Source organism: Procambarus clarkii, chromosome 38 (assembly GCF_040958095.1).
Source record: "Procambarus clarkii isolate CNS0578487 chromosome 38, FALCON_Pclarkii_2.0, whole genome shotgun sequence".
NCBI classification, from domain to species: Eukaryota; Metazoa; Arthropoda; class Malacostraca; order Decapoda; family Cambaridae; genus Procambarus; species Procambarus clarkii.
The window spans coordinates 8,999,770-9,014,823 of NC_091187.1; the positions used below are offsets into that span (position 1 = coordinate 8,999,770).

Sequence of the window (15,054 nt, forward strand, 5' to 3'; positions counted from 1 at the left end):
ACAACAAAAATATGTCCTAAACAATTGCACTATGAAGTTTTTGCCAAAACAAGTGTGCAGTGCAGGGGCTAATGACCTAAGAAATTTTTTGGGTGTAATAAATTGGAAAGTACCTGGGCATGGAGGGGGTGGGCCAGTCTTGGAGCGAGATGTGAACCTAGCTATGGGTAACTTTTAGAAGGAATTTCGATGTGATTTCAAAATATAACTTGTTTTAAAAATATTCTAAGCAAAGCACAGGAATATCATATACCATACAAATTGGTATATGGTATAGTATACCATACAAATTGATTAGATCAAATAATAATGTCCTGAAATAGATAACAAAGGTTCTGAAGAACCTTATAGGTAAAAAAGAGAGCTGGTACAGAAGGATTAAGAATGGGGAAGTCAGTCTAGAACAAGAATTTGTCCAACTGGTTAGAAATGTTAAAAAAAAAAAAAGAGATAAGGAAGGCAAAAAACTATGAAGTTCGCATAGCAGGGCAAGCAAAGACAAATCCTAAAAAAATTTCAGTTATATCAAACAAAGATTAGGGAAAGAATAGGTCCAATAAAAATAGTTGTATAGTGTTCTGCTATGTCTTGTTATGATGCTCTGATGATTTGTAGTCATTACGAATAATGGATATTTATTTTTTTGCAATTTTCAGCGATGAAGCCTCACGAAATCCAGGAGAAACTAGGACTAACAAGAATTCGTGACCGTAACTGGTATGTCCAACCATGTTGTGCAACAACAGGAGATGGACTTTATGAGGGTCTCACGTGGCTAACTAGTAACCATAAATCATGATGATCGGGCGGGGCTTCCAGCTCTTAGCTTCCATCATGGGCTCGGCAGACAGAGGTGGCGCCCTGGCCTCACACATGACCTAGAAAGCATTTATAGTTGGATTTTCAATGGAGGAGTGTTAGCCATGTTCCAGATACTAGTATTTAGTTCAACAAAGCTGTTGCCAGTGACAAAGTTCAAGACTGTGCATTGCATGACCTAAACCCTGAAAATTGAAATAGCATGCAAGGGAGCCTTACTGTGCAAGACACAAGCACCTGTGTGCTGAACACCACAAACTGTGCATACAACACTGAACTCTGGATGATGTAGATTTCGTGTAACAAAGCTGTGATGGGTATCATCTCTGGCTGCCAAGTGTGATTTAAGAGATAGCTTGTAATCTACAGAATATATAACAAGGGTATATCTTTTATCTGTTTATTTAAGTATTAATTTGTCCACAAAAGACTGCCAAATGGTTAGATGATCTCTATTAGCCCACAATAAGTAGAAAGATTCTCTATATTTTTTATCTTTTCACGTAGTAAACTCCACCTTCAATATTTATGGAGACACCTTTATTTAAAAAAAGCTTTCATTAAAATTCAATTGAAAGAAGTGCACCGTAGCCTCAGTTATGCAGGAAAGTATTGACCAGAATCACGATTATTTAGGATACGAGATAGTTTTGATATGAATACATAATGGACTACCTAACATGTTTGTGTATAGCCAACACACTCAAATATCAAGGACTCTGATCTGTAGAATCAATAAGGTTGTGGTTAAGTTTGCCGTATATGTAGAAAGACAAATGGCATTGAGGCGTGCTGGCTACAATGGTGCATTCACTAATCTTGATGTTGTAGTGTTCACAAAGGCCTCATTAGACAAGCTTAGGTATCATTTTCAGCTATTTTTACACTCATTCTTCCTGTGCACAAAGACACAGCTCGAGCACTGCAATGTTATTTTAATGTATATAGGATCTGTGGTGCTCTCCAGAAGAGGGAGAGCCGCTCAAGATACCATACTGGAAGATGTTTCAAAGTCTAAGAGTCGAAGGGTCCATTTTGGACTCGTATCAGGGGTTCAATCATTTTCACATTGTATAGCTTCATACATATTTAATGTGTGTGTCAAGATGTGAATATATGTGTGGGGAATAGTTCATTTTTTACACTTGGATGTAGCTTGATGATACGTGGTTATGTATATAATATGCAAGTAGATGGTGCATGAGATGCTTCTGTGTAAATGTAGGCCTGCAGATACTATTGAAAATTATGATTTTTTTTCCTTCTAATTATTTGGCTTCTTGTGCATAATGTTACATGCTTTCACTTACATGATTATCTTGTGTGATAGGGTTTAGTCATGGTGGAAGCAGAGCAGTGTTTGTGACCAAGATACCGTTAGGTGTAATACACTTCTCAGGCATTTCATGGGTTTTTAAGACTTCCAAATTGATTATATATGAATGAAAGCCTGACTCAGTCGAACAGAGGATTACATCGGGTCACAATGCATAGCCCTGTGAGAAACAAATAACTTCTTACGTTGTTTAATAAATACACTCTCACACACACTTGCTCACGCACTCGTGCGCATACTCGCACGCACACTCGGGCACACACTCGCGCACACACTCGCGCACACACTCGCGCACACACTCGCGCACACACTCGCGCACACACTCGCGCACACACTCGCGCACACACTCGCACACACACTCGCACACACACTCGCACACACACTCGCACACACACTCGCACACACACTCGCACACACACACACTCACTCACACACACACACACACACACACACACACACACACACACACACACACACACACACACACACACACACACACACACACACACACAAAACACACACACACACACACAAAACACACACACACACACACACACAAAACACACACACACACACACACACACACAAAACACACACACAAAACACACACACATACATTAATTACAGACACACACTGTATCTAAAATTAATGGCACTGATTATGATCCTGTTATTTTTGCAAATAATTATACTCATGTCACTTGAACAGCTACAAATGTAAGGGTCACTCAACCATAGCATGTTCTCTAGTATTCATCAGTGGATTACACTGGACTTCAGTTTGTGATTTATTGAAAATTTAAATATAAATGCAGCCAGATTACAGTACGATTCTGGCCAAGTGGGAAGCTGCACTCGCCCCTAACGTGCAGCATGTGAGGATACTCATGTTTTCTAAACTTACCCATTTTTACAAATAAACAATTATTACCCTAACGAGCCAATCGTGTATTACTAAATACTGTATTACCCGTGAGTGACACGTACCGTCAGTTCCTAATAAATATTGCTTTGGCTTTTAATATTTGGTAAGTAATTTTGTGCTACAGTAGTCCAATTTCTTCATGCCTTGTTTCTTTTTGGAAAGTGCCGTCCTCATTTAGAATCTTGAGCAGACATTCAGCTTCCTTCAAGACTTTACGGAACATGAAATATTTGATGAGGAATGCCAAGTACTGACTTTACTAAGACACAAGTGAAGTAGTCACTACTTGTTGAATTGATGATGTGGTCACTACTTGTTGAATTGATGAAGTAGTCACTAGTTGTTGAATTGATGATGTGGTCACTACTTGTTGAATTTATGCGTAAGACTGGATGGTAAGACTATTTGGTGTTTACATATGTAATATTTCTGGGTGACATGTAATCCATAAGAGTTTGTTTGATTTGGTAAGTAAGAGAGATCAGCTCTTGATGTATGAAATGTTATTTTATTATCACATAAGACATAATATTCTCAGCCATTTATAGAAGGTACCATTGAAATGGGGGGTGGAATGCTGTGAACTAATAGTCATGGGTGTAGCGGAACACTTTAATCGTTGCTATGCATTTAGGATATTTAGCTATATAGGCCAGAACAGTGTAGTAAAGCATGACAAAATATATTCACAATATTTTGTATTAGTTTGACTTCAAATATTGCATAGGCTTTACTTGAGTAAGCCTGGCTGCTTCCACCTTAGCAGTTTAGAGTATCAACTCAATTCAGTCAATCAATAATAAATTGATAGCAAAAAAAAGCCAATTGTCAAAATCTTCTTTGGGTTTGGTTACCTTTTCCTTGATTGTATTGACTGCCGTCTTGAACAGTGTTAAACATTTGCCACGGTAGATCACCATTAAGGATATATTCCTATTAAATAGTCTCACGAACATGTATGGCAACCCTCATATTAGTAAAGCACAATTTTTATAATATATGAAGGTTTCCTCTAATGCTACCGAGTACTATGTCGACAATATATGTATATATGGGTAGATATAATGCAGTACATAGTCCTGATGTGTTTGGAAGTATGAAATTGTTAATTCAATAGTTAAAAAAAAAACATTTGTATTATAATTTGAATTTGTAAACATTGGGAATATTGGCATTGATCTGGATGACTTCCTTACTCTTATTCCAAAAGATTACATGACATTCGTTATTGTTTGAGCATCATGCCGCATTTTTTGTGGCTCTGGTGAACAAACTTGATCAGTGTTAAGGTATCATTCCTTGTCTATTTTCATATTTGGTCACACACACACACACACACACACACACACTACATGGTTTATCTGGTATACTTGTTAGAATAAGTGTTAAAAATCTGGAGCCAGATTCATGAAGCAGTTACGCAAATACTTACGAACGTGTACATTTTTCCTCAATCTTTGATGTCTTTGATTACATTTATTAAATGGTTTACAAGCATGAAAACTTGCCAATCAACTGTTGATATTGTTATAACAGCCTCCTGGTGCTTCAGCATTCATTAACTGTTTAATAATTGTAAACAAAGCTGCCAAAGATTGAGAAAAGATGGTCAGGTTCGTAAGTACTTGCGGAAATGCTTTGTGAATCTGGCTTCTGATGCTCGCATACAGAATAAGAATATAAATTAGAATTCAACACTATATAAGCTGGTATGTGTTGCTGTATACATAGTATCACACATACCAGAGGCCCATAACCTGATATGTTCAGAAGTTTCAATTCTATCAAGAACTATATTATACTTTAAAGATAAAACCGAGACCTTATACTCTTTTTTTATTTTGTTAAGTGTAAGTGTACTCATGTCATTGACAAACAAAAGTAACCTTACAGTAATTGGAGAGCCACATTGGCTTCATATTTTCTTTATACAATATACAAGTTTGAGTTGTTGTTATTACCATACAGCAAAGTATAACATGTTTAGCTTCAGATGAAATAAGAGGGAAAACAATTGAGAATGGCTTTGAGATAACTTGGCTTAGTTAACTAAAAAGGTTTCTAATAGTGTGTGTGTGTGTGTGTGTGTTATTGCCATATTGTTTCACTGTTAGTGGTGTATATGGATTTAGTTCAAGGAAGTTTTTTCTGTATGTTACCATGTTTGATGTGATGTAGTTGGAAGGATTACAGCGATACACGTCTTGTACCTGTTTCAAAACACACATGACATTGCACCGATAATGATTATTTCCCTTTGCTTAGATGTGAAGTCCATATATATATATATATATATATATATATAATAAAATTATCTATCAAACACAGTTTTGTTAATTGTGAAGTGCTTTTGGTTTTAGTAGATATGATGTATATTTTATTTACTACTTAAGGAATTTGGGTTACACATTTTCCCAATGCAAATTCACATAGTTGAAATTTCTGGAGAGGCCACTGACCTTGAGTTCAACTTTTTTCCAAGTCTGGTTACTTTGTGTTCAATTGGGACATTTTCTCTAAACATATCATAGAGACTTACCCTCATTATCTGTAGTCTGGAGAGTCTTTGGAAAGGGTAAAAGTTTGCTCCATTTTATCTCGGTCTAGGGATATTTAAATATCTGGGGATATTTATCTCGGTCTAGGGATATCTAGGGATGTAGGGATATTTTATCTCGGTCTAGGGCTCAACGTGTACACAGTAAGGGGAAACTTTTTGCTGTAAGAACTTTTTGTTGATGTGTAAATAACAGTTGTATGTTTCCATTTCATTTTGTAAATATGAATACCAGATTTTTGTCTTTGTTGGATGGTCTTGTATTGCAAGAAGTATGAGTGTTTACAAAGGTCTTGACCTCTCTCTCTCTCTCTCTCTCTCTCTCTCATAATGAGTCGGGTGTGGGTGTGGATATTGTCATGACTTGGTGAGCAATTGAATAGATTGTCTTCTTGATATGGGAAAATGCAAGCGGGTGAAGGCATCACAAAGCTGGTCTGTTGCCTCCATATCAGGAAGTCTTAGACACTGCTACATTAAGCGCTTGAGCCACATTACTGCATAATGTCTTTTTTTCCATGATAGCATTAATATATATATCTCTTAATGTAGGTTATTCATATTCATTGTCTTTTCCTAATTTCATATGTTATGGTCAAGCTCATGAATCAAGTGAAATAGAAGTAAGATTACATTAACTCCATTATTGACAAATATATAATCCATTTGATGAAAAGGTTTGGGGTGACTGTACTTGCAAATAATTTTGTTCAATACCGACACTTTTGAACAACGTTGTATTTGTTTTGACCTTTCCAATGCTCCTGTTATTTAACATTGTGATATTCTATTGAACTTTGGTAAGCATCATAGTTTAAGGATACATATATGAACAATATTATTAGAAAATAGAAGTAAGTTTGATTTCAATGCTTGTTCAAAACTATAATAAAGATTTGTATTGCATGCTTTCTTTACACTTTCAAGTATGACTGATTTGGCTGTGTTTATGAGCGATGTTACGACGTATGTGAACTGTTTAAATATGAGCAGCAGATTGTAAATAGCTGAATTTAAAGGATGCAAAGAGCATGGTACTTTGCTTGCGGAGTTGTGTATCACCTGAGTGTGCTTGAGAGAACTTTTCTTTACTAGCAAGTGATTGCAGCAAGGACCATCCTGGTACATTTTCCAGTGTCACTAATGAATACTGTATATGAATTAAATTTTATGGTGAAACATTTTTTATTATTCATACCTCTTCATAAGAGATTGTTTTGATATTACAGTGAGAAATTATGTCAATTGAGTTTTGTGATTGCTTTAAGAAGACAAAGTAAATTGTCATCCACTCTTCTATGGAAATAAACGATAGAGCTTCAATCTCGCACACGCAGAGTTCATAGTTCGAGTCTCCTACAGCCTAGGTGAATGGAAGACTTAGTCTGCCACATTCAGCAGGAGATGTCTGTGAGAGGCAGTCACAGGAAAAGCATTGATTTAGCTACGTCATTCCCAGGGTGGACAACTGCGTAGGTCTTGATGTTTTCTCGTCACATGGTGGTGTGAGTTGAAATACTGAAAGTTCTAAGGCTTTCTCAGCCTAGCCTTTTCAGGTTTCCACCTGGCAATGTGGAATGATCCTGATCAACCAAGCTGTGATTCATATGTCAGGCTGCGAACAGCAGCGTCCAACAGCCTGGTTAACCAGTCCAGCAACCAGGAGGCCTGGTCGAGGACTGGGCCGCAGGGATGTTGAACCCCAAAATTATCGCAAGGTAACAGCAAGTTAGGTAATGGGACATGTGCACATTTTTGGCCAGTTGTGGTCCGAGTCCTCTGCGACCCCCTCCGTGGCTGATGCCTTGGTATGTAAGGGAGTCTGTTGTGTGCTGCCTGTGGTGGCTGGTTCCTTGGTGTGGAGAGGGGGCCTCGTGCTCGAGGTGAGGGGCCTGTCTTCCTGTTTAATACCTGCTTGATGGAGTTCTGGGAGTTCTACTCCCCCAAAGCCCAGCCCGAGGCCAGGGTGTTGCTTGCAGCATCACGGCCCGCAGGCCCACATACCCACCACAGCCCGGTTGGTCTGGCACTCCTTGGAGGAAACTATCTAGTTTTCTCCTGAAGATGTCCACGGTTGTTCCGGCAACATTTCTTATGCTCGCTGGGAAGATGTTGAACAACCGTGGACCTCTGATATTTGTACAGTGTTCTCTGATTGCGCCTATGGCACTCCTGCTCTTCACTGGTTCTATTCTGCACTTTCTTCCATATCGTTCACTCCAGTATGTTATGGTGTAGTTAATGGGTTTGGAGAGGGGTGGGGGATGGAGGACTTAGATCTTGCCTAGGCCTGCTTGGGGCAGGAAGAAGACCAGGGAATGTGAGGGCAGGGGGATACTCGGGGTAGGGAGGGAGGGTGGATTTGGGTGGTATGGTTGGCATGTGTATGGCCAAGGAAGGATTTGTGCTTGGGGTGGGGTGGGGGGGCCCTATGGGGTGGTGGGTTGGGGTGTTGCAGTCCCCTCTGGGGGTCTGCGAATTGCTGGATTGGGGTTCCCCACTCCCCCTTGGGATTGCTGGGTTAGAGGTTGAGGTTCCCTGGCTCCCTTCCCTCAACCTTCACCTTTTCCTTGCATCTACTGCCTGTATTATCTCTTCCCTGGACATGTCCCTCTGAAGGAGTACTTTTCCGTAATTCCTTACATATTTCCATTTGCTCTTTTTTACTAGGATGTCCTCTTTAATGGACTCGTTTCTGAGTACTACCGTGATCAACTGATCTTTGTCTTTGTTGTACTGGCCAATCTGGAAAAACTTTTCTATATTTTTATCATCCCCTTCCATTCCTCTCTCATTTAATATCCCTGTCACTGCAGCTTTGTCCTTAGTCCTCCAGTCTTCCCTTTTGGAACCTGCTTGTTTCTTAATACCTACCACTACTACAGCTCTTTACCCTTTTCATTAGCTGGCTCGTGCATCTTGCTGCCTCCTGTTAAGTTACTGCTTTCATTACAACTTCCTGGACTGTGGACATGGCTTCTGGGCACATCTTCAGCACATCAGCAAAGGTGGCACCCATTGTAGGGGTCCCTGCCATTGCTACATCCCCTGTTACCTGGGGTTTGGTTGCCTGGGCCAGAGTCTGAGGAGATCTTGTTTTCAGTTTTTTTTATCTTTTTCTTGTGCTGCACTTGGTTCCTTCTGCAGTTTACTTATGGTTTCCCATAACTTTTTACTAATGTTTACATTCCCATAACCATTAACTTATGGTTATGTTGTGTACTGCCTGAGGGGGGCCTCTTTTGTGGTGGCCCCCCCTTGGTGTGGTGAGGTGGCCTCTTGTGTACTGCCTGTGGTGGATGGTACCTTAGTGTGGTGAGGTGACCTCTTGTGTACTGCCTGTGGTGGATGGTACCTTAGTGTGGTGAGGTGGCCTCTTGTGTACTGCCTGTGGTGGATGGTACCTTAGTGTGGTGAGGTGGCCTCTTGTGTACTGCCTGTGGTGGATGGTACCTTAGTGTGGTGAGGTGGCCTCTTGTGTACTGCCTGTGGTGGATGGTACCTTAGTGTGGTGAGGTGGCCTCTTGTGTACTGCCTGTGGTGGATGGTACCTTAGTGTGGTGAGGTGGCCTCTTGTGTACTGCCTGTGGTGGATGGTACCTTGGTGTGGTGAGGTGGCCTCTTGTGTACTGCCTGTGGTGGATGGTACCTTGGTGTGGTGAGGTGGCCTCTTGTGTACTGCCTGTGGTGGATGGTACCTTGGTGTGGTGAGGTGGCCTCTTGTGTACTGCCTGTGGTGGATGGTACCTTAGTGTGGTGAGGTGACCTCTTGTGTACTGCCTGTGGTGGATGGTACCTTAGTGTGGTGAGGTGGCCTCTTGTGTACTGCCTGTGGTGGATGGTACCTTGGTGTGGTGAGGTGGGTGTAGCTCCTGGTCCCATCCCAACCACTTTCACTGGACGGTATAGCAACAGTCTCGCTTCATACAGGTCGGCTTTCAATCTCCGACCGTCCAAGTGGTTGGGCTCCATTCCTTCCCCCCCCCCCCCCCCCCCCGTCCCATCCCAAATCCTTATCCTGATCCCTGCCAGTACTATATAGTCGTAAATGTCTTGGCACTTTTCCCTCACAATTCCCTCCATTTCTCCTGCCTGCTGTGGCGGTGCACAAGCGAAATACATCCCCGTATGTTAGCCATGTACAGAGTCCCCTTATGTTCCTTCATCTGGAAGTTGAGGCTATCCAGCAGTTGCAACCTCAGGGGATGCAATGCACTTCTTTGGTGCGGGGATGGGGTTAAAACTTTCAGTGTGACCCACCTCAACCATTTGACTTGTTTGATTAGTCCCATCTAGTTAGACAAGGGGTTAAGTGGGCATTGTATGGTTGGTACCCCTATTGGTCCCGGGTATATCATCCGGCCCTGCAATGGTAGCCCACATATAATGTTCTGGTTACCCCCTGACATTACTTGTCCTTGTGCTTATGCCTCCAATGGTGGGCTCCGTTAGGGTGGGGATGCTGGACAGCAAAGTCTTTTATCTGTTACTTTATATTACCTTTTGACGTTATTATTCCCCGGACTGGAGGAGTGGGCAACCAGGCCCCCCAAGTCAGACCACGATAGAAGCCTTTACTTCATTGTGCCCAGATCCCCTTGAGGTTATCTTGAGGCGCTTCCGGGCCTTAGCGTCCCCGCGGCCCGGTCGTCGACCAGGCCTCCTGGTTGCCGGACTGATCAACCAGGCTGTTGGACGCGGCTGCTCGCAGCCTGACGTACGAGTCACAGCCTGGTTGATCAGGTATTCTTTGGAGGTGCTTATCCAGTTCTCTCTTGAACACTGAGGGGTCGGCCAGTTATGTCCCTTATGTGTAGTGGAAGTGTGTTGAACAGTCTCGGGCCTCTGATGTTGATAGAGTTCTCTCTGAGTACCTGTTGCACCTCTGCTTTTCAATGGGGGTATTCTGCACATCCTGCCATGTCTTCTGGTCTCATGTGATGTTATTTCTGTGTGCAGGTTTAGGACCAGCCCCTCAATTATTTTCCATGTATAGATTATTATGTATCTCTCCCGCCTGCGCTCAAGGGAATGCAGATTTAGGCTCTTTAGTCGGTCTCAGTAGTTTAAATGTTTTACCGAGTGGATTCTAGCAGTAAAGGATCTCTGCACCCTCTCCAGGTCAGCAATTTCTCCAGCTTTGAAAGGGGCTGTCATTGTGCAGCAGTACTCCACTCTAGAGAGCACAAGCATTTTGAAAAGTATCATCATCGGTATAGCATCTCTAGTGTGAAAAGTTCTTGGTATCCAACCAGTCATTTTTCTTGCAGTTGTGACGGCTACTTTATTGTGTTCTTTAAAGGTAAGGTCTTCCGACATGAGTACACCCAGACCCTTTACATTGCCTTTTCGTTCTATGTTATGATTTGCCTGAGTTTTGTACGTGGTTTCCGTTTTTAAATTTTCATTTCAAGTTCATGTATGTTTATTGAGATAAGCAAGAAATACATCTCAAAGGGATAGAGTAGCTTAGGCTATTTCTACCCCCCCCTCTACAATGTTTTCATTTTTTTCCGTAGCGCATGAGCTGGAACTTATGTGGTACGGAAAATACCAGGCTTCATCCGTACCTCAACTTTCTCTGTTCCCTCTCCCACTTCTATTGCTAGGTTGATCCCCCAAGTTCTCAGTGGTGATTTTAACTGGCACCTACCTACCGTGTGTCTACCTTGTATCTACCTTGTGTAGCTTCCAGTGATCCACAGTCCCTTGGCCAGGTCTCTGACCAGACCTCCCGGTTGGTCGTCTGGTCAACTAGGCTGTTGGACGCGGCTACTCACAGCTTGACATGTGAATCACAGCCTGGTTGATCAGGTATTTTTTGGAAGTGTTTTTCGAGTTCTCTTGAACATTGTGAGAGGCCGGCCAGTTTTGCTCCTTATGTGTAGCGGGAGAGTGTTGAAAAGTCTTCTCTGGTGGCACCTACCCTCCTAGCTACTTTGTCCTGCATTGCTGAGACTCCGGTTTGGGTGTTCAAAAATTACCCTGTTGGTTGCCAGCATTGGCAATGTTGTTCTCCCACACCATGTTGCAACTGGAGATAGAGACCTTAAAGACTTCCATGAGGATATTTAAATATACTATATCCTCGAAGTCCAGAACTTTTCTATCCTCCAGATCGACTGACGTGACGTGTAAAAGTAGTGTAAAGTGAGACGTAGACCGTCCCAAACCCGAGGAGAACCTCAGGGATCGAACTCGGCCTACGTCAAAAATGGGTCGGGAAGTCCGTAGATTGGGACGGGTCCTGTCGCCGGGGGGGGGGGTAAAAGGAGGGTGTATGGGTAAGAGGGAGAGGGGGGGATAAGTGTGGGACAGGTGCACATCAACAAAGGTAGAGAGGGGGAAGGGGATGCTTGCACATGAGTCGGGACGGGTTATGTCCCCCCGGGACGTTGAGGGTCGCTGAGGGGTAAAAGGGGGGAGTAGTGAACTGAACAAGTGGTCAATAGTAGATGAATATGTATGAGTATGTGCCATAGAATTAATCGTGTGTTGGGGATCTTAATAATCTGTAAGGGATCAGGGAATCTGTTACTAGCTTTGATATTGTTTATTCTTAGATTAATTTGATTTAAGGATTTATTGCCAAACAAAATATAGAAAGTTTTGTCATTGTTAAGGCTGAGTTTGTTGGCAGTTAGTCAGAGATGGACTTTATGTAGTTCAGTAATCACTATGCCAATTAGGTAGCGTCAGCAAATAGAATTGGTTTGAGGTGTTGAGAGGCATTTGGAAGGTCATTAATGTAGAAGAGAAAGAGGAGAGGGCCAAGTATGCTGCTCTGAGGAACACCAATGTTGATGGGTAGGGTGGGAGAAATGGAATTATTCACAGAAACATACTGGAGCCTGTCAGTAAGGTAAGACTGAAGATATTGGAGGGAGTGACCTCTGACTCCATAATGATATTGACGACAAAGTCTGAATACAACAGGACCATACAGTGGCACCTCAAGGCCAAGGTATTTGAATCTGTTTGCATAGTCAAGCTGGGAGCCATCAGACAGTTGCATCTTGCGAACAGCTCCTCCCTGCCTGGGTGGACGCCGATTGTGTATCTTTGTTTTCTCTGCTGAGATGACTAAACCTAGGTCCTGACATGAGTCTAATACAGAGTTAGGAGTGTTAAGAGTAAGAATAGTGGTGATGCAATGATGCACACTCCTTCCATGCATGAAGCTATATATCTTGGGGGGGGGGGGGATAGCAAGGTTCTTATTCTATGGAGGAGACGGTTTAAGACCATTCTGTCAAATGTTTTGCAAATGCATCTAATAAGGGAAATTGGGTGGAAACCATTCTCTTGATTTGTATTGGGAATTGGAATGATTATACTGTTAGTCGAAGAGATAGGAAGTTCCCCCAGTAACATAGCTCATATTATTCTGCTCAAGGACGGAATTTCCTAGTATTAAAGGCAGCAAACGCAATATGTCATAGTGATAATATCCTCACCGGGGCATGTGGCTTTACCTTTGTTTAGGTCCGAAAGTAACTTAAACTCGGTAAATTGTACGTTGCAATTTGTTACGAACCCTTCGTCGGGACCAAGATTCATGAAGCTCAGTGTATTTCTCGTAAGTATATGTGCTACGAAGGTTCCTAAGTACCGGCTAAGAACGCGCCAAAGGGCGATTCAGAAAAGTATACTTAGGAAGATTTTTAAGTAGTTCACTTAGGTCTCGCTAGATGTCACTAGGGCTTCTAGTTTGGGCCCCCTCCCTGTCCAGCTCGTTGTTACCATGGAGGGGCTTGGTGGGCGGCTGCCCGTTGTTGCCATGGAGGGGCTTGGTGGGCGGCTGCCGGAGTGTGATGCTCCTTAAGGCAGTCCTCTGTCCTTTTGTCGCCTTCCCGCCACACACACACCGAAACTACGACGTTGGTACAACGTTCGAACAAGTTTTAACACGTCCTAACCAGTTATAACAACCAATATAGCAAGTTGTAACAACGTTCTAATACGTTATAAACACGTTAAGCCAAGATGTAACAACTTTATTACAAGTCATAACAAGCGGAAAATAGACAGTTTCGGTTTGTGTTTCCAGGGCTGTGCTCCTGCTGCTGCCTTCTCTAATTCTGCTGGACACCTTTTCCTTTTCCTTATGTTTCGTTTTTCTCCCCCCTCTTCTCCTATCTGCTTGTCGTTTCCTGCCGACCTTTTGCTTGTTTTGGTTAGTCTTTTGGACCTTCTATTTTGACGCCCGGGTGCTTGAGGAGGCATACTCTTGCACCCGTAGAACTGTAGTACCCGACGTCGAGAGCAAGGTGGAATCTTTTATTGTCGATCCTCCTTTCACCACTGAACCCGATCTCGACGGACTGACGGTTCTTAAGGTGGCATTTGTGGGGCGTATACTCACGACGCACCCCTAGGGGGCCCCGGCATGATCGGCGATAGCTTTTTGTTGGGTGTCCTGCCTCTAATTGTGGCTCTATGGTGGGTATAGAGGCACATTCGTGAATGAATGTTTTTCTTTTCGTACCTATGTCGCATTCTATTCCTTTTTTACCTTCTCAGGCTCGTGGAGTGGGCGACTTAGCCCCCGAGTCGGACTGTGTTGGAAGACCAGGCTCTGTAGTCCCCGCTGCGTTGGGCCCCGACCTTCCTCCTCCTTTGGCCTCTCTGACTACTTCCCTTGGCTCCCCTCCCTCCTCTGTGGTTGGGTCGAGCCTCCAGCCCCCAGTGGTGACCACCTTGTCCCCTGGCACGGCTCAGTCTTTAGTTGTGACCACTGCGCCTTTTAACCTCTCTCTCTCTGGGGGTTCTCAACGCCGTCCTCGACACGGCCGCACTCGCTCGATTCCTTCCCGTACTGATGCGTATCAAGCCTTGTTTGGTTCCGCTTCGTGGGTCAAATACTTTAATCTCCTCCCACCTGATTCTGCGCCTCCTGACGATTTCTCCCTTCATAGGCATCTTTTTGATTCCGTGGATGCCTCTGTTACTTTCCACCCCACCTGTCTCGGTGCACGTGTCGTTGCTGCTCCTTCTCAGGATGCAGCTTCCCGCTTGGCTGCCTTATCCTGCCTTGGCGAGACCCCTGTTCGAGTCTCTAAGAACGCTCGGTTGAATACCAGTGTTGGCACTATTCTCCTCCCGCCCCATGTTGCTACCGGTGTTCGGAATCTGCAGGATTGCCACGAAGATATTCGACATATCCTTGATGCCCAGGGCCATTCTGTCCTCCAGGTGGACACATTTACTCGTCCCCCTCGTGGTAGTCGCCGTCAACCCCTCCGGGTTGTGAAGATTACCTTTGATGGTAGGACCCTTCCACCCTCTGTCATTCTTGCTGGTGCCAGGTGCTCTGTCCAGGAGTACATTCCTTCTCCTCGGCTCTGCAACAAGTGCTGGAGGTTTGGGCATGGTGCCCTCCGCTGCTCCGGGACTGTCTCTCTCTGTCCTTTGTGT

At 43.3% G+C, this 15,054-nt stretch overlaps 1 protein-coding gene across 1 annotated transcript in view; it reads left to right on the forward strand.

Annotated features, from left to right (window-relative positions):
* Arf6 (ADP-ribosylation factor 6) overlaps positions 1-6,816 on the forward strand; it is a 147,855-nt gene extending 141,039 nt beyond the window's left edge. Inside the window, exon 4 of the mRNA XM_045735578.2 lies at positions 657-6,816. Within this exon, the coding sequence (XP_045591534.1) occupies positions 657-799 (143 nt within the window). The 3' untranslated portion in view covers positions 800-6,816. The remainder of the gene's footprint in view (positions 1-656) is intronic.
* The last annotated feature ends 8,238 nt before the right edge of the window (positions 6,817-15,054 follow it).